General features: G+C 39.7%; 1 protein-coding gene across 5 annotated transcripts in view; it reads left to right on the top strand.

The window, feature by feature from the left end:
- The window catches only part of nsmfb (NMDA receptor synaptonuclear signaling and neuronal migration factor b), a 58,835-nt gene that overhangs the window by 18,953 nt on the left and 14,256 nt on the right, over window positions 1-25,626 (top strand). Inside the window, exons 2-12 of one of the 5 annotated variants that reach the window (XM_020599343.1) lie at window positions 6,462-6,523; window positions 7,801-8,568; window positions 8,889-8,961; window positions 12,283-12,288; window positions 15,021-15,089; window positions 20,229-20,281; window positions 21,045-21,134; window positions 21,795-21,922; window positions 22,022-22,105; window positions 23,579-23,612; window positions 23,889-23,959. In XM_020599343.1, the coding sequence (XP_020454999.1) occupies window positions 6,462-6,523; window positions 7,801-8,568; window positions 8,889-8,961; window positions 12,283-12,288; window positions 15,021-15,089; window positions 20,229-20,281; window positions 21,045-21,134; window positions 21,795-21,922; window positions 22,022-22,105; window positions 23,579-23,612; window positions 23,889-23,959 (1,438 nt within the window). The remainder of the gene's footprint in view (window positions 1-6,461; window positions 6,524-7,800; window positions 8,569-8,888; window positions 8,962-12,282; window positions 12,289-15,020; window positions 15,090-20,228; window positions 20,282-21,044; window positions 21,135-21,794; window positions 21,923-22,021; window positions 22,106-23,578; window positions 23,613-23,888; window positions 23,960-25,626) is intronic. The other 4 variants (XM_020599346.1, XM_020599344.1, XM_020599345.1 and 1 more) reach the window with 4 other exon arrangements.

Here is a 25,626-nt window from a genome sequence, read left to right as displayed (position 1 = left end):
AATTTGAGCAAGAACAGAGACGGTTCAATTTTCTTTTACGAACCCTTCCCCCACCTCTTCCACCATCATTCAGGGAGTTTGCAGGAGGAGCTTCTGCACATGCTGCCTCATATTTAATTACTTAAAGAGTGTCATAGCAGGACATCATATAGGCAACAGCAATGCCATTTCACCACTCTGCCTCCCTGAGCTTTATCCCTGTGTGCATGTGTCAGGAATATTGGATGTGTGTAGTTGGTTTATTTTCTGACTGCTGTTCAACATGCACACCCCAAGGTTATGGGTCTGTCTGTGTATCTGTGATTGTAGTTGGGAGAAATGGTCAGAGTGAGTGGAAGGAGAGCGATTATAGGCTTTACTGTTTCTCTGTAGGTGTGTGTGTGTGTATCGGTGTGGCTGTAAAACCTGTGAGTGTTTCAGCAGGGGAAATGTGTATTTCACCCTATTGTACCACTTGTGGCTTTTCTGTTTTAGCTCTTATAGCAGGATATTATTATTCAAAGATTAGTTAAAGTTGAACTGAAATTTAAATTATTTGTTTTTGTGTAAGGATATATAAACTACAGTATAATGATACTGCTGGGTAATTTTCCAAGTTTTAAAGAGAGTAAAATAGTTTTTGGAGCACAAATAGTCAGCAAACGTTGATTCAAGACAGCCTCCAATCTCCTTTTTTCAGCAAGCCTATATTGCTATATGTCAGATTTTCAGGCCATAACAAAGGGGGGAGTTCTGCACAATTAAAAAAAATTAAGTAAGTCATCTTGGGTGCGAAATGGATTATTCGGACTCCAAGCATGAGAAGCCAGTCCCTGAGAGAGGTACTGTAGGATGGGCCAGTTGAACCTGGAACAGAAGGAGACATATGAAGGTCAAAACAAATAATAACATATAGCCCAGGGCTGTCACAACATAGCCTTAATTATTTACTGTTATGTTAAGATGTTCATCTCGTTACAGTATTCAGCATGTGGATTGACCAGTTAAAGTTTGTATTCCACTCAGACAATGGAAGCTAGAAAGCTAGGCTAACTATAGCCTCTGCCCAGACAGTGGAGTATTTACTAATTCTGTTTTAAAGGCCCAGATGTGGGGAGAACAAATCAGACTGTAAAAACCAAGCCTCTTTGCTGGTTAATTGTTTGTATTTCCATCAAGTTCGGTATTTCCAAACACTTTAACTATTAAGAACCTACTTACAGGCATTGTCAGACAAAATCAGTGCCTATGGTGAACCCTCATATAGGGGTCGTTAGCTCTTAATTTTAACCAAATAAATGTACAAATCAAATAATGGAAAGTTTTTATATCTGAATATACATATGCCTTCTTTGAAACGTTTAAATGTATAAGTAATTCATGAGTCAAACCCCTTGCAGTTTGTGTAAAAACCCAGTGTACAACAGGTTTGACATATACTGTATTACAGCTTTGTACAGTATAAAGGTTTCAGTAGTGTTGATTGGCCCCATTATGTGCTTAGAAGTTTTAAATGGAGTGAGGCCTGAAGGCTGTATGGCTCCAGAAGCACAGAGCTTGAGCCATGGTTTCTGAACTAATCACTGTTATTCATGGCTTTTCCCCCTTTCAGAGGAGGTACATTGTGGCACTGTGGCTTTTTTTATGCATCCCTCCGGTTTTAGCTTAGTATGGCTGTAGTTACGGTCCTGTAGCAGTGCAGAGCATTTTGTTCCCACCAATGCTGAATACGACTGCACTCATGGGTGCCTATGGTGATTTGGATAAAACTCTATTTAAAAAATTCAAATTTTTGTTTCAGAAACCTGTAGATGCCAAGTGTTGACAGCAGCAGTACTGAACTGTCTGAGGAGAATTACACATACAGTAAGGGAGGGCATTATGCATGTACTAGAAAGAGTCTGCCAGATGCATGTTCAGCACACCATGCCATTTCCTTGCTGCTCCTGCTAATATGTGTACTTTATGTTCCCGCACATTCTCCTTTTACAGGAGAGGCAAACTGAAGCTCTACTTCTATCAGTTTCCCTTCTGGCATTAATAAAGTATTCTGTTCTCTCCTAAGTATTCTATCTCTTTTCTCTCTGTCATATCATGTGTTCTTTCTCTCTATCAAAGCAGTTTCTTATTCTTTCAGTCTCTATGTAAGAGCATGCTGCCGCTCTGATAAGAGACACTGTTACTGAATATGGATTCACGGCAGTAACAACATCACCTCCTGCAGACTGCTGTGGTGCTGGAATCTATAGTACATGAATGCTAGCGTGTTGACAGCGACCCATGAAGAGGCTTTACAGATATACAGCTCTGACATATGGTTTATCTAGTGAGCTTTTACTGTTTGTGAGCCACTTCTTCACATTAGGTCTTTTCCACACAAAGACCAGGAAAAAGGACACAAACACACAATGGGGAATATTTACTAAACTTGTCAGTGTCTGCAAATACACCGCTAAACTGAAAAATTGATTTACTGCAATATTTTATGAACCTGACTGTAATTTGTGACAGGTGTAGTAAATACCCCCTTCCGTTTACAGTGACTGAACTGTAATATGGTTGCAGAAATCACCACACATATTTAGGGGACAGTAGTCTTCTGCAAGTCAAGGCCCTGTGCTGCCGCTTTTCTTCTGTTTCTCCATTACAAAACTCATTGAGGCTCCTTAGTAAATATGAACACATGCAGTTTCACTGTTTAGCACCAAATAATGAGCAAAGCCTTAGTAAATATCCCCCAAAGAGGCAAAGCCCAAGCACATTATTCATACACATAGGAGAAAGGAACAAATTCACATCAGAGGGAGAGAAAAGGACAACATGAACACAGGGACTGAGGGAGAGACACAGAAGAGGCTGGGACTCCTGGAGGACAAGTATCAGTTCCAGACATCTTAATGAGGCACTGACAGCCGAAGGCGAGCGAGGTCCCAGAACGACCAGTGGTCCAACACAGAGACCCTGAGTGAAAAGAGGGAACAACGATAACAGAGAGAGAGGTACAAGAATGTGCTCGAGGGAGCAACCGAACCCAGAGATACAGTAGTATTTACAAGGTTTCAAATTCAATTGTCACACACAACCACACATTGTACAACATGCAGTGAAATACTTAGTAGAACTGTCGGTAACAGAACATAGAGTTTACATATAAAAATAGAAAACAGGAAAAATATAAGGGAAGTATACTATATTTCTGACTATATTTCATAATAATATTTCAGTTGTATGGGGATTATTGTGCAACACCAAGCTGAGGTAAGTGCAGTGAAATGTGATAGTATAATAAATATAATGAATACATATAAGGTAATATAGGTGTATTGACAGGAACATACTGTATGAGGGGTGTGAGTGTTGTGCAAAGATGTTCAAGGTCCAGCTCAAGGGGTTTTCCTCTGTGCTTCTTTCACTGCAACAGAGAAAAGAGTCCATTGTTTGGAAGGCTGAAGCTCTTCACTAAGTTCCTGTCCTTGGTCCAGCGCTGTTTGTTGTAAATAGGCTGCAGGACAGGGAGTTCAAGGTGGATGTTCTGCTATGCATGTCATGTTGGCCTGACTACATTCAGTAAACTTTGGTGTTTATTAAGCAGAGGTCATCCACAAACAGTAGTTCCTCACACACAAAGCATCACATCGATGTGTTAAAACATAACAAGTGAAAGCTACCAATTCACCTATTGGTTTAGGGGGAGACAATATCATTTATTCAGTTCATGCTTCTTATATACATATGTATATGTATGGATTTCTCTTGTCTCTAAGTGAGCTACATTTGTTTCATGCAGTAATCTTTATAATTCCAAGACCACAAGACAGTATATGCCAAAATATTCACTCACAGGGTTCAAAACAACAGACTCACCACTCTTGCACACTACCAAAGGGCACAGCACTTTGACATTAGTATACAGTGGTGTGAAAAAGTGTTTGCCCCCTTACTGATTTCTTATCTTTTTGCATATTTGTCACACTGTAATGTTTCAGATCGTCAAACAAATTTATATATTAGTCAAAGATAACACAAGTAAACACATCATGCAGTTTTTAAATGAAGGTTTTTATTATTAAGGGAAAACAAAATCCAAAACTATATAGCCCTGTGTGAACAAGTGTTTGCCCCCTAAACCTAATAACTGGTTGGGCCACCCTTAGCAGCAACAACTGCAATCAAGCATTTTCGATAACTTGCCATGAGTCTTTTACAGCGCTGTGGAGGAATTTTGGCCCACTCATCTTGGCAGAATTGTTGTAAGTCAGCCACATTGGAGGGTTTTCGGGCATGAACCGCCTTTTTAAGGTCATGCCACAGCATCTCAATTGGATTCAGGTCAGGACTTTGACTAGGCCACTCCAAAGTCTTCATTTTGGTTTTCTTTAGCCATTCAGAAGTGGACTTGCTGGTGTGCTTTGGATCATTGTCCTGCTGCAGAACCCAAGTTCGCTTCAGCTTGAGGTCACAAACGGATGGCCGGACATTCTCCTTCAGGATATTTTGGTACACAGCAGAATTCATGGTTCCATTTATCACAGCAAGTCTTCCAGGGCCTGAAGCAGCAAAACAGCCCCAGACCATCACACTACCACCACCATATTTTACTGTTGGTATGATGTTCTTTTTCTGAAATGCGGTGTTACATATACGCCACACATAATGGGACACACACCTTCCAAAAAGTTCAACTTTTGTCTCGTCTGTCCACAGAGTATTATCCCAAAAGTCTTGGGGATCATCAAGATGTTTTCTGGCAAAACTGAGACGAGCCTTTATGTTCTTTTTGCTCAGCAGTGGTTTTCGTCTTGGAACTCTGCCATGCAAACCATTTTTGATGCTAAGAATACCGTGCTTCCATGTTCCTACAACCACTGTACACACCACAAAAGTTATCCTTGTTTAACTCCCCCACACGGAGTAGATGGTCCCAAACTGTACATGAAGTCACATACCTCAGTGTGACCATGAAAGTGTGTCTACACAAGTTCATGTGACCACAATGTATAGGTTTGTCAGACCCTTCTAGCTGTTATGTAAACATACTGTATGTAGGACCATATGCCAAAAGGCTGTTGACACCTGTATTAACAGCCAATGGCACTGAAGCTCCACTGGGCGTGTTAACATGCTTTTGCTGAGTTTGATGGTTTACAAATAGTATAGTATACTAGTATACAAATTGTAGTCAGTTAAGGAAGAGGTTGCTGAAGTCTGAGCAAGCTTTCAAAGCACCTCATCATAATTAAGGTCAGGGGTACTGGGTAATAGTCACTGAGGCAGACAGGTTGGGGTTTCTTTGGGACAGAAACGATAACGGACAGGTTAAAGCATGTTGGATTACTGACTGTGCCAGCGAGAGGTCAACTATCTCCATGAATACGAGTGCTAGCTGGTCACCGCAGGCTATAAGATGCCACCTGGTCCTGATCCGATATGATGAAAGCGTTTTTCACTTGAACTATCTCTGCATGCTACCATTAGTACTAATAGTGCTGTGAGAAATGCCAGCTGCAGCCTCGACATGAGCGCTAAAAGTGCTCAGCTTCCTTTACCACTCACACAGGACATGCTTTGTACTTGTCCATGTTCCCAGAGGCAAGCCCTGTGTTATAGGCAGAGATGCAAGATTTTAAAGCCTGGTGGATGGTTTTACCTACCCACAATTTCTGGTTGGGAAATGTTCTGTTTATAGCTTTCTGAGATCTATCTCCATCATAAATCCCACACGTTAACACACTGATGTGATTAGAGCTGCGCCTGAACAAGACCCAGTCTGTGTTATCTAGAGCGTCCTGCAAAGCAGCCACCATTTGGTTTGCTGTAATATCATGAGTAGGACAACCAGAACTATGCTATATATGCTTTGGTTTGGTATCCTCAGAGTGCTCAGGAGGAACAGCGTAGGAAGCTGCTGGTGACATTCTACCGGGTGACCCTTGATAGTGTCCTCACATACCGCATTACTGTGTGGTATGCGGGCTGCTCTGCTGCAGACAAAAAAGCACTGCAGAGACTTACAAGAACTGCAGAAAAGATTACTGGCTGCCCACTGCCCTCACTGGAAGACCTCGCCATGTCACGCTATCTCAGCAGGGTTAAAACCATTTTTAAGGACCCTAGTCACCCCAGGCACCACCAATTTGAATTGCTACCCTCTGGTAGATGTTACAGAGCTACCAAAACACGCACCAGCAATAAACAGACAATAAAGCCTTCTGATTCTGAATAGATTCATTTGGACTGAGATGACCCACTAGTGACTGGTAACAAGGCCAAGACCAGAAGTAATAAGACCTATGCCACAAGCTGAAAGTAAGGACGTACCAATGAGTTTTAAGTTGGATTTAAACACCTGAACTGAGTCAGGCTGTCTGAAGTCAGCAGAGGGAGGTGGCACAGTAGGAAAAAGCCCTGCAGTCTACGGACTTCTTGTAGTGGTTGAGCGTTAAGGATCAGGGTTAACTGCTGCACTTGTTGTGTCTTTACAGAGCAGCCAGAGCATTTGGAGAATACCTGTCCAATACCAATCCAGAAAACAGCAACGGAGCAGGTAGGTGACACAGAGTGGAAATAAAACCAGTAAACAGCAACAAACACAAAGAATACTCAAACACATTCCTACACCAGCCAGTCCAGCTGCATTGTGATGACACATTTCTTCATATTTGTGTGGCCGGAGGCAGTGTGACATATTACTCCAAAAAATCAGGTTTACTATACATACACCATAACCTCACAACTGGAAGAAACACTTCATTTTTGCTTAAATTGAATGAATAAGCATTCAAATAAAATACTGCAGTTACAGTTTATTCAGAGATGCAGAGTAAATTTGCATTTAAACACGACATGTTGAAATGCATCAATTTTTTCTTCATTTGAGGTCCATTCTACTAAATCTCCAAAATGACTTGTCACAGTCAGTATTTTATTAGTAAATTGCAGAAAAATGCTTTTTTTCATACAAAAACTATTGCTGCCTCAAAACCAATCCATGAGTTAATAAACTACACAGACTTTGCCAGCAGGACATGCCAGGATTTAAAACTGTAACATTTGATAGAAAAATCTTTTCATTTCAATGAAATCATCCCTGTCAGCAAATTAGTTTACTGTGGTGAAAACAATATTCTGTGACATAGACTTACACCTCTAAACAAAAAAGGCCCTAACCCAAAATTATAAACCTGCATTGACATTACAGCACACGTCACCCAAACTAAGTAAAAGTGAGCTTTTTGTTCCATTCTTACGGTTTTGTATCAGTATTAGGTCCCATTTTTGTCTATTGACAGCAGAGAAAAATGGGACCTAATACTGATACAGTTTTGTCATGTCATGTGAATTTTGTCATGTTCTGTCTATTGACAGCAGAGAGAACATGACAAAACTCACCCATTCCCATGAGCTAACACTTATTTACAAGTCTGCAGCATTGCAGCTGCTTACTTTGTGAGAAGGAGAATGCATCCTGCAGGACCCTACTGAACGATGGGACTTTTGTTTCTGCCAGAATCCTTCATGTACTGTACCAATTAATCCATTTCAAAATCTTTCACCCATTGTCTTCATGCTTTTTCACACACCCTTTTGCTTTTCCTTCTCATTTTGCCAAAAGCCTTTCTGGCTTGTAAATATTAACACTCTGTTGCCAAAGCTACAAATCTCAAAGGGAGACAAACAATCTCTCTGTTCATTTAAATGTACATTTTAGTCATTACTCTGATACTGATTTAAAAGCTATATAAATTAAAGAGCATTATTTGTCACTTTTTTGCTTTCTGGTTACTCTCCATCTTCTTTCTCTTTCTTTCCATCTATCTCCAGATCATTTATTGTCTGACACCTTCCCTGGCCAGGACTGCGACCCTCCAGACGTCAGCCGCTTGCATAGCAACAATCAGCCACCACAGCGCTGTGGTTTGCCTGTAGATAAACCCAACCAGTCCAGCCAGTCTAATTCCAGTGTTCATTCACAGTCTCAGCCTCTGGTCAACACCATCCAGGCTCCAGCACCTTTGGGCCCATCCAAACGTAGACTCTCTGTTGAGCACAGCCTCTCTGTAGAGGATCCACAAGGTGCCAGAGGCCCAGAGGGGGGTGTGGCAGCAAAGCCAGCCAGAGTGTACACAATCACCAGGGAGGGAGGGATGACCCTGGGGGGCCAGAGCAGCAACGAAAGCCTGGAACTGGAGGTGCTGAAGGGATCCAGGGAGCAGCCCATTTCCCAGGCCCCAGCCAGTGCCGACCACAACCCATCCTGCAGTATTCAACAGTCCATCACAGGTGCACACAGCAGCCATCATCATAGTAGCCATCATCGCAGCAACCATCACCATGCCCACCAGCACCACGGAGGCCCGCCATCATCGCAGCCGCTACAAAACTCGGGGAGCACCAATAACTTCCGGGAGTGGGGGATAAGGAGAGGGGGGTCACGGGACGACTACACTCCAGACTGCGTGACCTGCATTCGGGCTCCGTGTCAAAGCCAGCGTTCCCTTGACCTGGATACCTCACCACGGGATGGAGGAAAGCATCGCAAGAAACTGGAGAGGATGTACAGCGAGGACAGAGCCTCTGCTGATGACAGGGGTAAAGAAACATACATGAGAAGATGGGGAGGGGTTTAAATTGAGATGGAAGTGGGAAAGGAATGGTGATTATATACATCTCATTTCAGCAGCTTTGTGGTTCATGTGTTCACCTACATTATAATCTGTAGAGTAAATACTGTATGTATGCAACCTAACTCTTAAGTGAATAAAACAGCAAACCATTAAAACCCCATTCACCCTCAGATGCTTCACCTCACACTCTGTGCACATTCATTAGCCTGCTCTGCTGATTGTAAGGCCTATATTTGAATGTTCTACTCACTGATACCACGCCTTCCTTTTGTTTTCTGTTTGCAGAGGGCAATCCTAATAGTTGGTTCCCCAAAGAGAATATGTTCAGCTTTCACACAGCCACCACCACCATGCAGGCGTGAGTATGGCATAGAGCTCTGGCTTCACTCCCACTCTGTACATCACTGTGTTGGCAGGATATGGCCCAGCCTTGTCCTTCCAAGACTAATGGCTCAAATGCAATGTTCTACTACAAAATCCTAATCAGCTTTCACACATTTCTCTTTTGTTGATTTCACCAAAATATGAAGCCAGTACAACTTTTATTAGCATCAGCTAGTAATTGCCCATTGTCACCTCACTGATCTGTATGCAAGTCATTGCTGCCAATATAAGTATATTTTTTAAGCAAAGTGAAATTTTGTTTACCTTTTGGGTTAGTATAATGTATTACAAAATAAATCAGATAAACAGTTAAAATAAAATGTTCATTTTCATGTTTGAAAATTAATAAATAGTCAAATGAAAACCACAATAACAGTTAATTTTCAGCACATTTGTAAGGATTGCATTGCAGCAATGATAAAGACAATATATTTAAGCTGACTTCTTTCATTTAAATTGTCAGAAAAAATTTCAACCTTCCTTGGAATCAAAATTGCAAACTTAAGTGCAATTTTAGTACATTGATAATGACAGTTACATGGTTACTGCTCTTCTCATGGTCATTTTGTTAAAAACCGTAACGGCTGACTTTCAAAAATTTTATTGTACAATTAACACAATTAAAAATCAAATGCAAAATGTAATTTTATTGTCACATTGAAGCTGTCCATTTCAAACAGCATTCTCGCATTCATTTTTTTTTTTTATTATGGAGGTGCTATATGTTCATGGAGGAATATCCTACCCCAAATTAAAAAGAACAAAAAAGAAAAATGAAAGTTTTTCAAATGAAAAACTACTTTTAATTTTGAATTCAAGACATGGATTTATCAGCATAGCATTTTACCTTCAGTGACCTTTACTGGTGTATGAGGTATCCTTTTCAGAGACCATGGAGATGAAGTTCAGCAGCTACCTTGATTTAATATAAACATATTCTTTTACCTGTTACACATACCTTTTTGCAGGTACCCAACCCAGTGCAGGACTCCCGGTGGGAAATTCACAAGCTACTCAGCAGTAATTAAAATTATGAGCATATAAGGTCTTTAACATGAACTCAACCTTTACCAGCTGCAGCATTAGATGTGATGTACACCACAACGCATCAATCCAATAATATGATACACAATGTGCAATGTGTCATTCTGCATTTCTTTTGCTATTTCAGGTATATTTTTATGTTAATATTTTTGTACTTTTACTTAAGAAACATCTTAATTGCAGGGCTACTTGTAACTTGAGTATTTTACACAATGGTATTGCTACATTTACTTAAGTAAAAGTTTCAGTACTTCTTCCACCACTTCCCTTTTTAACTGAAATAAAAGGTTTGCTTCCAAGACTTGTGTCTGCTGATCTCAACCAAACTGCCGTAGTAATAGTTAAAGGAAGCAGTAGCTGTAGTAATTCAGCCAAGATAGCTTAGTTTAAGTGGCTGTCAAACCATATTTATTTAAGGCTTTAGGTGCAGGAATTAATGTTGCACTGGAAATACAATGAACTTTGTTGCATAGGTTACAACACTTCAATCAATTTGAAGTAGGGTATTTCAAAATACACTATCATCATGCTAAACAGTGCTAACATTGTGTCCACTTAAGATCAGGTGAGCAGAGTAATGGTGCTCCATGAGGCATTCAGGGACCACAGTGAGAGTAGGTCACCTGTGATTTGGAAGCACTCAAAGTCCAAAGTGTCTGATGGCAGGCTTTGGACAAATAAACAGGTAAATTCTTCAGATTTAGTGTAATGCATTTGTTACTGTTTTGTGCATGTTCACACTGACCAACCACAATATAATTATTTACACCAACAAGAGATTTTCATAAACTGCAAAGTGCAAGTCTGAGTCCAGTCTGAAGTCTCTGGGGTAGAAGTCTGAGTCAAGTCTCTAGTCTCTAATGTTTCCAACATAATATGTCTAGTTCAAGCATTTTCCCCTTTTGAATTGTATCCGGTCTATAATAACAAGTTATAGTGGGTTAACATTGTGTTCGACAGACATCTTTTCCTTGTTAAATTGTGTGAACCTGCAGATAAATAGGGAAACTGAATCTAAACACAGTACTAAGGCAAACTGGAGACAGAGTACAACACTTTTAAATGTGTTTCATAGCTTTTTGTAGCAGTATGACACAATACAGTCATCATGATCATGATTGTTGTTGTGAATTGGTGCACTGTGAGCAAGAATTCTGTGTCGATCAACACCGACAGACTGCAGTTAAAGGTCAACATGTTTTCCTGAACAATTACTGTATGTGGGGTTACACAAATAAGGAGCCCAATATGAGCCAAGACTCCTGACATGACAAAATTAGCAGTGACATTAATGTAATGTCACACTAAGTCTGGGCTAATTCATTTTCAAGTGCCTCATGATGTCGGACATGCTCAAACCAGTGTCTTCTATCATTTTCTCACCATCTTAATAGGAGGCACTTTTTCTGGCTACATTTGGTATCGATTCCACACCATGATACACCCAGTGTAGCTTGTTGTGTGTGTTTTGTTTGAAAAACCCACACTTTCCTTCTACAGAAATGTTCAATGCCTTACCAATATTTGAAAGATCTCAAAATCATGTCTAGAGTCAATTAGGGAGGATCTGCGAGTCAAGTTGAAAGTCTGTTTATGTGGAGTTTGAGTGGGCATCTCTCACACCAGCACACACACAAGTGCCTTCCACTACTTTTGTGTAGTTAATTATTACCTGTCAACCAGATCTTATAATTATGGTCCTGAAACAGACAAAGCTCACCCACCAGCATCTTTCCCCTCATCTCTCCCACGCTCCCTCTTTTCTGTCCATATGTCAGCTGCTTTCCACCATTTTCCATCTGTTTCCATCTGCCCATGCCCCTAATAGGGTCAGGATGATGTACAATTCTGAGACTGGCATTACAGTAAAATAAAATTACTGGCCAGTCACTGTCTTTCATCTCTAACGTGATGGGCTTGTTGCAGTTTGATTGATTACACATGAACTTTACAATTACTCTAACCATTTCTCTATGTGCAGTCCTTAATTCCACTGATATTAATATGCATGTCCCAATTAGACTACTGTTCTTGCTTACTGATACTTTGAGTTTACTGTATAGTCAGGACTTTTCCACTCAAGGTGAGGTTTTTTGCTTGTTGTATTAACTAGATCCAAGTGAGAACCACAGCACAAAGCAGCTTCTGAAATATTGATGGAGTATTTGCTACTGTTGCTAACTTCTTTTTCATTTTGTCTTCTCTTCGTCCTCTCCTCTCTGCGTGGTGGCTTTCCAAATCACGGCTGTAGAATATCGTGAGTAACTCCTTCAACCATCCTCGCCACTCTTTCTTTTTCTCAGTCTGTCAGTTAGGTAACATGTCTTGAACCGTTATTTATTTATTTATTTTCATGTTTGTGCTATCCACTCTGCTGTGTCTTTAACCTTCTCACTCTCAATACCTGCTGGACTGGGTGTTTGAAGTTTCACAATAAGTCAGCAGTCTGCTGGAGTGCAGGAAAAGTGCTGTACAGTAGAAATGAAATGAGAATCAGCAATACTGAATTCACAGATTCCGCAGGAATATTTTACATTCACAAGATAACCAGATCACCAAGAATAGAAATACTGAGGTACCTTTTCTGAATAGTGAGTCACTAACTTAAAGTTGTTTTTCATATTACACACCAACACAATGCAACAGTGATGACTTATTACACACTTAATGTGTTAATACAGCTTTTGCAACTATCATAAAAAGCATCTTGGTATAAAGGCTTGCTTCAAGCAAAGACATTGTAGTTAAATCTAAAGATAGACACAGATCAAGCTAATAATTAGGAGGTAACAGCATGTATTCATTACCATCAGTGCTGCTAAATTTAGTGTTATAAAAGAGGGCAATCTAATGTAATAAAGAAAAAAATAAGATTTGGATTTCACTAAATATGTTTAATCATTTTAAAATCTAAATTACAGTTTGAATAGATGCAACTTTCAAGAGCCAATATGTCAACTGTTACCAGCAAACAGCTTGAGCTAATAAACATTAATTTTCTGAAGGACTGGTTTGGTTTTAGTCTGGTTAATAAGTTTTCTGCATGCCAGAATCTGTATACGCAGAGCCAACAATGGTTTCCTCAAGAAAGAAGAAGCAATGCTCTGAATCCTTTAAATTCTTGTAAAAGCAGAAAATGCACTGTGCGGTTGTGAGGTTTAGAAAGAGCGAGAGTGGCCAGTGGTCTCTACATAGACAGTCTTGTTTATTGCACATTTTCTGGTTAGTGGCAACTTGATCTGTTAATACTGTATGTAAAGCTAACGTCAGCTCAAGCAGCTACAGAACCAAACTCTTAACAGTACCATTAGTTAGGAGTTATTAGTCAGGTATTAGAATTTTTATAGCGTGATAAAATACTTAATAGCAGTTTCCAATTTAACCATAAGTGGGCTTTTGCTAATAACTATGTAGCAAATATGAAGCTGGTCATAATTATTTCCATAAAGTTTTGAATAATGTTATATATGCTGTAATATATTAGTGAAGTGTGCACATAACTGGTAATTTTCTATGCTTTTTATTGAAAACTAACTAAGGACCTCAATATTAACCATTTTATTTTATTTGTATTTTATCTTTTATATGTACAGTCAGCAAAGTGTCAACACAACTTAGCTGGGTTTAATGTGATATAGGCCACCAAATAGGCCCAGAGATTAATTTATACATATCAGTGCAAATGAAATTTAAATCACAATTGCAAAATTGGTCAGCAAAAATCACAACTGCATATTTTACTGTGCATTTTCAGCTCTAACACTACGGTAGAACATCAAGACGTACTGTACAACTTGTTGCTCTTGGCTCTAAATGCCAGTTAGAGAGCACACTGCCAAAAGGTTTCACTGTAATTTTTTTTAACCACTTGTTTGAATTTGGCTGGAAATCTGCCGGATTGCTGTTTGGCACAAAAGAAGAAGAGGGCTCTCGGCTTTCAGAGTTTCTGGTGATGGCAGATGGTAGAAGGAGTGACAGGCTGAAGGAAGAGTTGCTTCCATCACGTTCATCTTTTTCAGGCAGAGGGAACAGAAAGTGACAGAGTTCATGAGAGTAAAAATGGTGTAGCGGTAATAGACTGGCACAGAAGGCTTTTCCATAATATGGACTGGATAGACTCCAGTGGCTTCAGTCCATTGTTTGGTGTCCCAGAGCTCATCAGCTGTCTGTCTGTTCGTCTGTCAAAGCTAGACAAGACACGACTTCTTTTCTGGCATACACTGTCACAGATGATTCTGATTATGCCTGACATCCTGTCAGAGCCATTATTGTTCCCTGTGGGAAAGGCACATTCATGCTGACCAACTTGCACTCTGGAAGAATGGCAAACGATGGACATCAAGACATGCACAAAATATGCCTCAATGTTCATTTCTAATTGAAATTATATGAAAGACTTAAAGATAACAGTTAATGTACTGGGAATCATTTGGCTGGTGATGTTACAGGGAACTCACACTGGATAAGCAGGATGGGCAGTTTCTTGGTTACGCCTCAGTGTCTCTGCTTGTAGACCACCACTATCTTGCATTGCTGTCCGTGTGTGTGTATTACATGAAAATATGCACAATGTTCTCTGCCTCTGGTGAATAAATTGTCCCTGTGTTGCTAATCTAACTACTCAGCAAAGCTATCCAAACCCTCACTAACCCTTATGGACTTGAAAACCCTCACCTCGAACCCCTTTACTGTTGCCCCATCCCACCCTGGAACTTTATATTCATGCCCGAACCCAACTAGACCCAGAGGGCTTATTGTAAATCTGGTCAATTTCTCTCAGTGTTGCAGCATTTATGTCAGGCCTCGTTTAAAAAAAACTGTAGAAAAAGTATTAGCAATGTAGTATAAATGATTTCTGAGTGAAATGGTACATCCTCTAAAGGTTATTTACCCCTTGGGTCAGTTTGGGTTCAGACAAAAATCAGGTGTAGGTAAAACATAAATCGTTATTTCCCCACAAAACCACTTAATGCTTTGACGTCCCGGCAGGGCTTTTCGAGGCATTGCTGAGAGAAAGAGACGGAAAAGAGAGCAGGAGGCAGCCACCGTGATGGAGAGGTACCATGTCCTGGCTGTCCTGTCCTGTCCTGTGTTCTGCAGAACCATCCCTGTTCCCTTCCCCTTATTACTCAACCAAGAAGTCCTCTCTTTAACAAGTCTCATTATCAATTTCATGTCAGATCTTAAAATATCTTTTCCTAACGGAGAACCTTATTTATAGCCTTATCTCTATACTTTATTTACAGCACTTTAGTGGCAGAGAGAACCAGATGTTCTGCTGTTCCTTTTTTGTTCAGTCCCTGCTAAGCTACTGTTAGTGAAAGTCAAAACTTTGAGCATAAAATGTTTCAGACTAAAAACATTCCAGCAGCTCATGATTCCTCCATTTGCGGTAAATGCCACATTTGAGTTGAATTTGAGTAACACACAGAAAAACCACATTCAAACAGGCAAACTCACAAACACAATATACTGTAACCCTACTACTAATGATAATAATCACCACTAATATTAATAATAAACATTAACTTTCAACACATACTATGCATCAGCTGAGCTGAAAGTCCAACTCACTGACCACAGGTCAAAATAATTGTAAGTCCACTTACTAGCTTTTTTCCAGAGTTGTCAACCACATCTTCCACTTACTGGATGACATGATGACAACTGAGCAGCCTCATGTAGCGTTGTAGTACTTGAGTTCAGGACACACACTTCCAAGTCCAAACGCAGTCAGACCTGATTTTCAGGACTTGTGACTCGACTTAAGCACTGACTGCATTTGGACTTGGAAGTTGGAGACAAGGACTTTTGGTAATAGACCATAATCATTTGGCATAAGATACTGATATTAAAACCCACACTAATGAGCACATTTATTTGACTCTTGTGTTGCACACAGTAAGTAAACTTCTTTCAAACTGAACAGCAGTCTCCATCAAGGGGCAGGTCCGTTTCCCCATAATGACATAAAAGCAATATTCCAATGTTTGACCATGAAAATGTAATAATATAGCACAATACCAGCCCTACAGATAAGAATGTTAACAGCTCTGAGCTTGGCTCAAAATCTCTGCCATCAGGCTCTCACCCTGCTGTCACTGGATAGAGTAGATCTTTCCACAGCTGTGTATGTTCTCAAAGTGCTCAGCAGTAACATTAGAATGCTACTTGTGTAAATATAGAACCAAGCTAGTTAGTAATAATAACATGTGAAGATAACTTTATGGTGTTTTAACCAATGCTCTGAAACTTATTTCTCCATCAAAGTTTAGTAAAATGCTTTGGGACAAATTTCTTTTCATTAATGTACCATCACTATTATTATACCCCAAAACATAATGACTCACTAATGTAGACCTTCTCTCTACTGTTATTTTGGTGTTCAAACTGTTTGATGCGTTGTGTGTGTGACACAAATAGTCATACACACAACGCATCATGCTTGTACGCAGGAAACAAAACATTTCTTACACTCCTGTCCTCAACTGCGGTTAAAGGGCCATCACAAACATGGTGACAGTGTCACATGGTGTGTGTGCACATGTCGTGAATCCTGCACACTGTGTGGGTGGCAGATTTAATCAGTGTTGCTCACTGAACACTAATGTGTAAAAGCCAGGGTCATATCTCATTGCCCTGTGGCTGGCTTACATTCACCAGTGAATAAGAAGCCATTTGTTGTTTGAACCTCTGGGAGTGTGCGTGTGTTTGCAAGTTCTTCAGACAATGCAGGAGATTTATTTTTCATGTGCACGTATTGGACTGTGTCATGAACTTTCAGAATGCAACAGTTTTCATAGAAAAATAGTTAGTTTTATGTATAAAATTATGCATATTTAAACAACCAAGATGATTTTGCAAAGCATTTGGAAGGGTCATAGCTGGATTTAAAGTGTTTGTTGAGGTAGTTGTGATATTTATGCATACTGCCAACATGAATTTGATTGGGTATGTCTTGGTGCATGGGTGTTAGTGATTTTAAAAGGTTTTGTCACTCAGTATGAAAATACACTGCTGGCTGGCTGATGGATCCTGCTCTTCTCTGAGTCATCCGTCTATTTTAGGCTCTGCCTTCACGACTCCTGCAGTCAATACTGACATGTCAACAGTGTTGCTTGGAATTCCTTCAAACTGCACTATGGATACAAAATAGCTTCCAACAAAAAACACGCAGATGGATGGGTGTGTGCTTTACATTTACTCGGAGACTCTTATGAACCTTGCTACTGTTTTGTAACAAGTACACTAATATAATAGGTTGAAACTGACTTTTTATTAACCAGCGTGCAATGAAGTGGTATGCTTAACAGTGACAGGATGGGATAAGTTAACAATGACTGACTACAGAGGTGGGGCTTGTTAAAACTAATGAGCTGTGAGATTTTGGACAAGTTATATCAGCTGTCAGGGACTTTAGCACATTTTTTTTTTTAGTTTATCACAGAGCTTCATTAATTTGTACTGTAGACACAAGAACCCATGTTTAAGTGAAATCAGAGCTCCTGGTCAGAAATCTGACAAAACACACACACACGCAGTGTTTTCATTTCTTGTGGGGACTTTACATTGGCTTACATTCATTTCCCATAGACCTATCCTAACCCTAACCATAACTACTACTCGCCTAACCCAAACCCTGACCCTCACCCTAACCTTAAACCATGTTGCCACCCTAAAATTCAGTGCTTTCCTTGTGGGGACCAGTCTCTGGTCAAATCAAATCAAATCAAATCTATTTATATAGCACTTTAAAAACAACATCTAGCTGACCAAAGTACTTTACATGGCAGAATAAAATCATAATAAATGACTAAAATAGAATAAATAAGAGCAGTGGAAAAAGAATTTAAAATAAAACAGCACAATAACACAGACACAAAGATGACATACTTTCAATAAATTAAAATTAAAAGCACAAAACTTGTGTCCCCACAAGGATGGCCAAGTCCCCACAGTCCCCACACAAACACGAGGTCCAGTATATATTATTAATAAGGAAAAGTGTCTTCTACACCTAGTGATATTAAGTCGATTCTAAAGATCAGTATCAGGGATGGTAAGGGCACAGTTAGACGGATCAGTTGCAAACTGTTTTTTATTTTATTTTTTTTTTACGTTGCTTTAAGTGAGTGCAAGGCCTTGTTTACTTGGACTACACTGGACCCTCATAATCAGACAAGACTTGATGAATAATAAAAAGCTGTTTTAGGCTTCTACTCTACTCGCTACACTTATTTTTCTATTCTTTTCCCTCACCTTTCATTCTGTCTCTTTTCTTAGTCTGTCCTTGTCCTCCTTTTTCTGGTGGTACAAATTATAAGCCATACAATGCCATTTATAAAATAAATAAATTCAGTTTAATATGCAGTACTAATGACAGTGCATGGCGTGTCATTATGGTGTGTTAACTATGGCCCAGATTTGACAGTGAATAGCAGTGTCAGAGGTTTCTTCTGTTAAACTTACTTTGGTCCACAGTTATGCACCATAATAACACATTATGTAATTTTGTTATTACTGGATATTATACTATGTTTTTAATCTATCAGTGCAGACACACTGGTGGCAGAATTGGTGCTAAGGTAGAGGAGGTTATGTTAGTAGCATGGCTAACATTTGTTGGTGACAATTTTACATAAAGCTTCCATTACAGAGTGTGTATGTAAAAATGCAATACTCCATGTGGCCACTAAACAAACATCACATCAGACCAAAACATAATTCCTGTGCACATAATGTGCATGTAGAGTTTCCACTGAGGTGGTTTTGGTAACTGTTTGCTTGTCATATGTCTGGTCATTTGTGGATATTTTGACCAGTGGCCACAATATCCAAAACAAGAAAGGAGTCCTTTACATAAAGCTGCATTAACTAACGTCTCCCTCTAATTTTCCACTGTTAAAGGTGAAGTGGGAGTCAAAACAAACTCCAGGAGAATTTTCTCCTCTTCATGTCCCTTGGCTCCTCCTTGTCCCCCCTGCCTTGTCTCTGAAACTAGGTCATATGTGATCACGACAGCTGGAGTCAGCTGTGCCAGGTAGCACAGTAGTAACCGGCTCCAGAACTAATGGATTTGGAATACAGAGCTCAAAGAGCCTGTGCTTTTGGTGGCACTGCAGCAACATAATGTTAAATAAGGAGGTTTACATTTTAGCGATATGTCTACATACAGTATGTCTGTTGTTGTTTCTAGGGGATGTATCTGCAGTAACACAAGCAAATTATACAGAGGAATGTTTTCTTTCCCAGTAATATTGACATAGTACTAATGTTCAGGTCACTATTGCATCACATTCAGTGTTACTTGACACACATATCTGTGAGCTGTATGTGAAACTAGAGAAATTTCATGTTGTGCTTTGATAGTTGAACAAACTCCCCACTTTTCTAGTTGTGTTGATGGCGTACATTTTAACAACTTCTCACTAAAATGCTACATGGACTGCAGTGTTATGTCCAAGATAAACTGGGCCAAAACCCAGGGAAAATTAGCAAAATGACTTAATTTGCTAATTCAGCAAATTGGCTGGTTTCTGCTAGTTGGACAACAAAACACTTAACACTGCAGTCAGTTGGAATGACTTCAAATTACAGCCAGAATAATTCAGTACAAAGGTCCAAAACTGAAAAGCTAATGTTAGCTTGCTAATGATGCTGACATATACATGCTAGCCAGCTACAGTACTTATGCATCTTGTTCTTTGTCACATTCTTTCTGTGCTACAGAACACGGCCTCTTGGGTCTAACAGGTCCGCTCCTATCCAGGGTTGTACTTGCACTGGGAGCCTCCACAGTCCATCTTTGAAATGAGCCATACTGGTGTGAACAATGCATCTTGTAACCTCAGATCAGTGGGGGTGTAGAGGAGTGAGGCACGGAGTAGCCACAGAGAGCAAGATATAAACACAAGATATAAACACAAGACTTGAAGACTGCACTCTGAGATAGGAGGGGGTTGTTGGTTCAACAGAGAGAAAACACTTCTAGACTCTTTTTTATTTGATTTAGCATTTGTGCTAAATATTAGTTAGTGCAGATTTAAGTAGTGATCTGCCTGACATCTCTGGTTATGATTCAGAATTGTCTTCTGTTTGTGTTTTCTGTTCATCTGTGTCTGTAAGTCTGACATGTTTAATCGCTGGCGCTTCCTCAGTTTTGATGTTTCTGTCTCCTTCTGTTCCCTAAAATTCAAGAAATTTCCGCAAACACCTCAGAATGGTGGGCAGCCGCAGGATGAAGGCCCAAAGTAAGTCTTTCACCATATCTATGTGCATGTACATATGTGTGCTGACCTCAGAACGTTTCCATGCATTCATGCTTTACAGCGTGGACTATCATAACATTGGAACTTAGGTTCATGAGAATGTATTTGTGCTTCATGCATGGAGTGACAGTACTGTGCATGTTTATAGGAATGTTGTGTGACACTATGTTTATGAATCACACCTGTCATCAGAACCTTCTTCCTTAACATCCTTGTTGATTGTCATTTGGTTCAAGTGTTTAGAGCAGTTTATGTGCACAGAATGTTACAGTATTTATGTTAGTCACATTTGCTTTAGAAAAAGAATCTTTATCTTATCGACTGTGTACAGAAAAGTTCAAATGCTATGCACTGCATTTGTTTGTTTGGTGTATCTGACATCTCTGGTTTGATTTGGAGTAAAATATGAGGAGCAATTGTCCTCTTTACAGTATATTCCACCATTTTGATGCATTATATGTTTGTCTGACAGTTCCTCTCAATTCAAAATTATACTTTTTTTCTCATTTGTGAGCAGGAAAATAAAATGAGTGCTTGGGTTAACCCTAGAAAAACTATGGAAACAATACTAGCCTCACAAAATACAGTTAGACTGGTAAGTTACTGTCTGGGGAAGCTCTTATGGTATTAACAGAGGAGACTCAGATGAATCTGCTTAAGATTCCACCAGGTTAGGGTTTTCTAAAAACAAACTCTTACAGTAGGTCCGTGTGTGAGTGACTGTCTTCCCCCCCAACCCCATCAGCCTTCACCGACCGCCAAACCAAGAGCTTCAGTCGCTCGTGGAGTGACCCCACCCCTGTCAAGCCTGAATCACTGCATGACTCCAGAGACAGTGAGTTGACACCTTCTTGATCCCTCACAGACCTGAGCAAAAACAGACACTTGATCAGCTTAGCACATACATGCACACATACTGTACATGCATGCTTTTTCTTCAGACATAAACACAGTAGAATGCATTACTATAGAGACGACACAACAAACATCTAATGCTAAAATGGACATAAAAACACACATACCTTTTTGCATTTGAGAGAATATATAACTACTTGCTGCACACAGACACACAACATATGATTGTGCTCAAAGACACATAAAAGGCAACAAACACACAAAGATATAAAACACAGAGGCACTCTGACACATACATACACTCCTCTCGTAGCCATGCACTTGCTGTATTTGCTGCCTGTGTGTACTCCTACTCTGGGTTCTTGGCCGTTGCCATCCCTCCACACAGCCGTCCTCAGCTTTCAACCTGTTGTCCCATCTGCCTCTGTCTTTGTGTTGTAGCTGTCTGTATCTGGCTGAGTGCATAAGGGGACTGATTCTGTGTCATTTTGTGTTGTCTGATTTTAAATCCTCTATTCCTCGTCTCCATGCCGGAAAAATAAAATAGCAGGTGCAACACTTTTAAGAGGAGCCTTCTCCTCTGTAATCTTGTCTGTGTGCTATCCTTTCATCTCACTTTTTGTTCCTGTGTGTGAGCCAGGTGGTGAGCTTCAGACCTCCTCAGGGACGTTAGATGAAGGGCTGGATGAGGATGCAGAGTGGGAGGAGGAGAGGGAGATGGAGAGAGTGGCCTGTGAAGGAGAGGACTTCATCCCACCGAAAATCATGGTGAGGATCCTTGCAATCAACTTTAAAAATCGACTTGGGTTTTCCATGCCTATGCACCCAGAGGTACTGCAATTTCTCTGCATGTCCTAATTTCCACAGCTGATATCCTCCAAGGTCCCTAAGGCTGAATATGTCCCCAACATCATCCGCAGGGATGACCCCTCCATCATCCCCATTCTTTATGTGAGTAGCAACAATCGACAGCTTTACACCATTACTGTATTTAGGTTTGCAGTTTTTATATATTTAGCAATTTACTTAGACTCCAGGTGGCTATAGCTCGCTCCGGCTGGCTCAGAGTGAATTTAACAGTCAGTGCTGCGAGAGGAACAAAAGACTGCACAGTGAGCTGTGCTCTCAGTTTGTGTTTGTTGACAAAGTGCTGTCTGCCGTTACTAAAGGAGAAGCCACAGGATTTGGTGGAGCAGCGTACCGACTTCATTCAGTCTGTCCCTGCTATGTAGCCAGTTCTGTTAAGTGGCACCCTCTTGTTGGTCTGCTCAAAATAAGATATAAAAGCAATCTTTTGTTGTGTCCCAGCTGGTATTTTTCTCCAGGAAAGAGAACAAAACATTAAAAGGTTGAGGTGAGATGCAATGTCCTTTCAAGCATTGCCAAAATCCAGTCGCTTGTGCTGGGGACACTTGATGTACACAAATCCATTGTTTCATTTCCAAATTCTTTGTAATATTTTTTCTTTCAAACTTTATTTATTGGGGTAGTCTAATTAAAACATACAAGCTTGTACTGATGTACCCAGCTGTATGTAATACAATATAAGCTCTAAGGCAGGGTTTCCCACCCTTTGTGATCATGCTGAATATGGCAGCGTTGGTCTGATATGGTCTCGGTTCACCACTTTAGTTCAGTCTGAAATGTCTCCAGAACCACTGGATGGACTGCCATGAAGCTTGGTCCCCAGAGGATGAACCCTGCTGATTTTTACTGACTGACCAACAGGTCTTCACTTATGCACTGAGTTAGCACCTTAATTTGTCACATAAACTGGTTGTATGTCCAAATACCTGCAAAGCTAGTAACATTCTGAGCCTAAGCTGTACTTTGTGGTTAAAACTAATTCATGAATATTAACATACTAACATACTGTAGAGAAATAGACAGATAGGCAGGCTGATGGATGGATGGGTAGATAAATACAAACATGCAGCAACTCAATCTTCGCATTCAAATAAAGTGTTGTGGATGAAAACACAAACATTGTGTTCTCCTAAGCACGAACACTGTAAATATATTGACTGTTCATCTGCATCTTAACATTGTTGTGGATATCTTTGATTTGACTGATATATTTGAATATGTTTATGGATTTTGTCAACCAATATTTTGATCCTGAAAATGTAAAATTGTTCATTAATTCATAAATAAAAAAGGACAGTTTTGAGGAATTTCTGAAGAAATACACAAACTGTTCCTGTTAATCACCTTATACCCTCTCAGACTTACGTTGGAAATCACCATTTTAGAGGATAGAGATGAAATGTTAACGATTTGTGAAATTAAATTTATTATACTGATGTTGTAAGGGAGTGAAGTAATGTTCTGTTTAGGAAATCGGCAGGTTGTTCCTTGTTAAATCAATTTGTGCTCAGCAGGGTTTAATGAAACAAATATTCTGCTTTATTTTATCATTTAAAGGACCATGAACATGCCACATTTGATGACATCCTTGGTGAGTATGGTGTCTTTTTTTTCCCCTTAATGTTAATTCAAGTGAAAACTACTCTTCAAGTGTAAATGTGGAAAAGATGAGGGTGGAATAAGTTTGAGCTTGCTGGAGTGCAAAGATGACTCATTGTTTTTTATACGTATACTTATTGTGTGTGTGTGTGTGTGTGTGTGTGTGTGTGTGTGTGTGTGTCAGAAGGGACAGCCAATTTATATGCCTCACCATTATGGCTGAGTGGGAAAGTGACACCTCTCCCTCTCTCAACTGTCTCTCACACAGAGGAGATTGAGAAGAAGCTGACAGCTTACAGGAAAGGCTGTAAAATCTGGAACATGCTCATTTTCTGCCAGGTGAGTAACAGGAGAGACAGATTTGAGAAATATTGTGGCAAGACTTCATGTTGGGTTATAATACGTCAGGGTAATACTTTCTAAAGAGTTGTTACAAACTGAACATATCAGCTGCTAAAAATCCTAAAACAGTAATAGCCACAGTAGTACAAACAATCAGCCAGTAATGGAAACTGTATGAGCAGTTTATCAATCAGCTGTTGAACAAGCAGAACACAAGCTGGCAGAAATGTGATGTCTGCACCACTTTACCCATGGTCCACCCACCAAGTCTGTTTTTACCTCTGAACCGATGTATGAGTGCATTTTTACACACCAAAGCAAACACCCTGGCCCCCCTTGAGTACTTGGAAGTTATTTTAGCATTATCTCCTGAGGGCTGCCAAAATTTACTGTACTTGTAGAATTTATATTTATAAAATGACTCACCTCCAGAGTGGACTGGAGGGGTACAAGTTCAGTTAAGGGTCAGCAAGTTCCCCTACGGTGGAAATGGCCTATAACATTGACAGGGCCCTGGCCGAGTTAAGGCAGGTCTCCACACAGTCTGTGTGTGGCTGAACTGAGGCGCTCTAGGATGAATAAATACTGCTGTCATTGTCTGAGTAATAACAACCACTTCATTTTGCTTAAATGTTCAGACCTTATATGCCATTTGAGACATGGTTCTACTGCCAGTTAATTGGATTTCCAACATTTTTCCCATTCATTAAATAAGGATTACCAGCTCTCACGCTTTTTGAGTGAGACACCCACTCTCAGGCTCTGTCAGGCTTTAATGCTCTCTGAATAAAACTCTCTTTGAAGCTGAAGCTACTGGCTGCTTAGATTTAAAGCATCCATTAGTTTCTGCCTTCAACAGAACAACTGGCCAAAAGCATGTTTAAGACTTATGCTTCTGGTTTTACAGTGGTAAAGTGGGTGTACAGTAATGGATGATAACACAGTAGCAGTTCATGTTCTCTTGTTTATTAAACCTCATTATTATAAAATGTTATTTCAGCATTTATTTTCATAATAACTGGATTTTAGCATAATTATTTTCCTGAGGTACTCATAATTTATTTCATACACTCACTCTTCGTGACACTGACTGTATGAGAGATAGGGACATGTGATTGGCTGAATGGTGGGAGTGCATGAAAGGTGACTGCATGAAATAAATCGTGTCATGAAATAAACATGCTATTGGGAAGAATGTCAACATGAAAACAAAAATGTTTGGAAAAGGGAATTTTAAGATAATATGAAGTCAAAATGAACTCTTATAAATCTGTTATTATGAAATAATAATAAAATTAATGTTATTTCATCATAATGAGTAGAGTTTAAATCATTTCTTGTATTCGTGTTATTGAAGATTTCATTACTTATTTATTTATTACTTTAATACTGAACACTTGGGGTTTTATAATTTAGTAAAAATAGCATATCAAATGTTGAATATCTACTGTCTATATTACTGTATTATATGACAATAAAAGGATGTCAAATGGGGAAGCATCAAGGTGTAAATACAGTGAAATAGCAAATATTTTAAATGATCATACTGTTGTTAGAGATGACATTGGGATGTGTTCTAAGTGACTGATACTGTAAGTAGGCTAGCGCTTACAGATTTCTTTTCGACTGCTTCCGTATTTGTTGATGGTGTCTCCCACCTGCAT

This window comes from Monopterus albus, unplaced genomic scaffold (assembly GCF_001952655.1).
Source record: "Monopterus albus unplaced genomic scaffold, M_albus_1.0 scaffold40.1, whole genome shotgun sequence".
NCBI classification, from domain to species: Eukaryota; Metazoa; Chordata; class Actinopteri; order Synbranchiformes; family Synbranchidae; genus Monopterus; species Monopterus albus.
The sequence above is the reverse complement of the archived record's forward strand: the minus strand, read 5'-3'. Positions and strand labels throughout refer to the sequence as shown.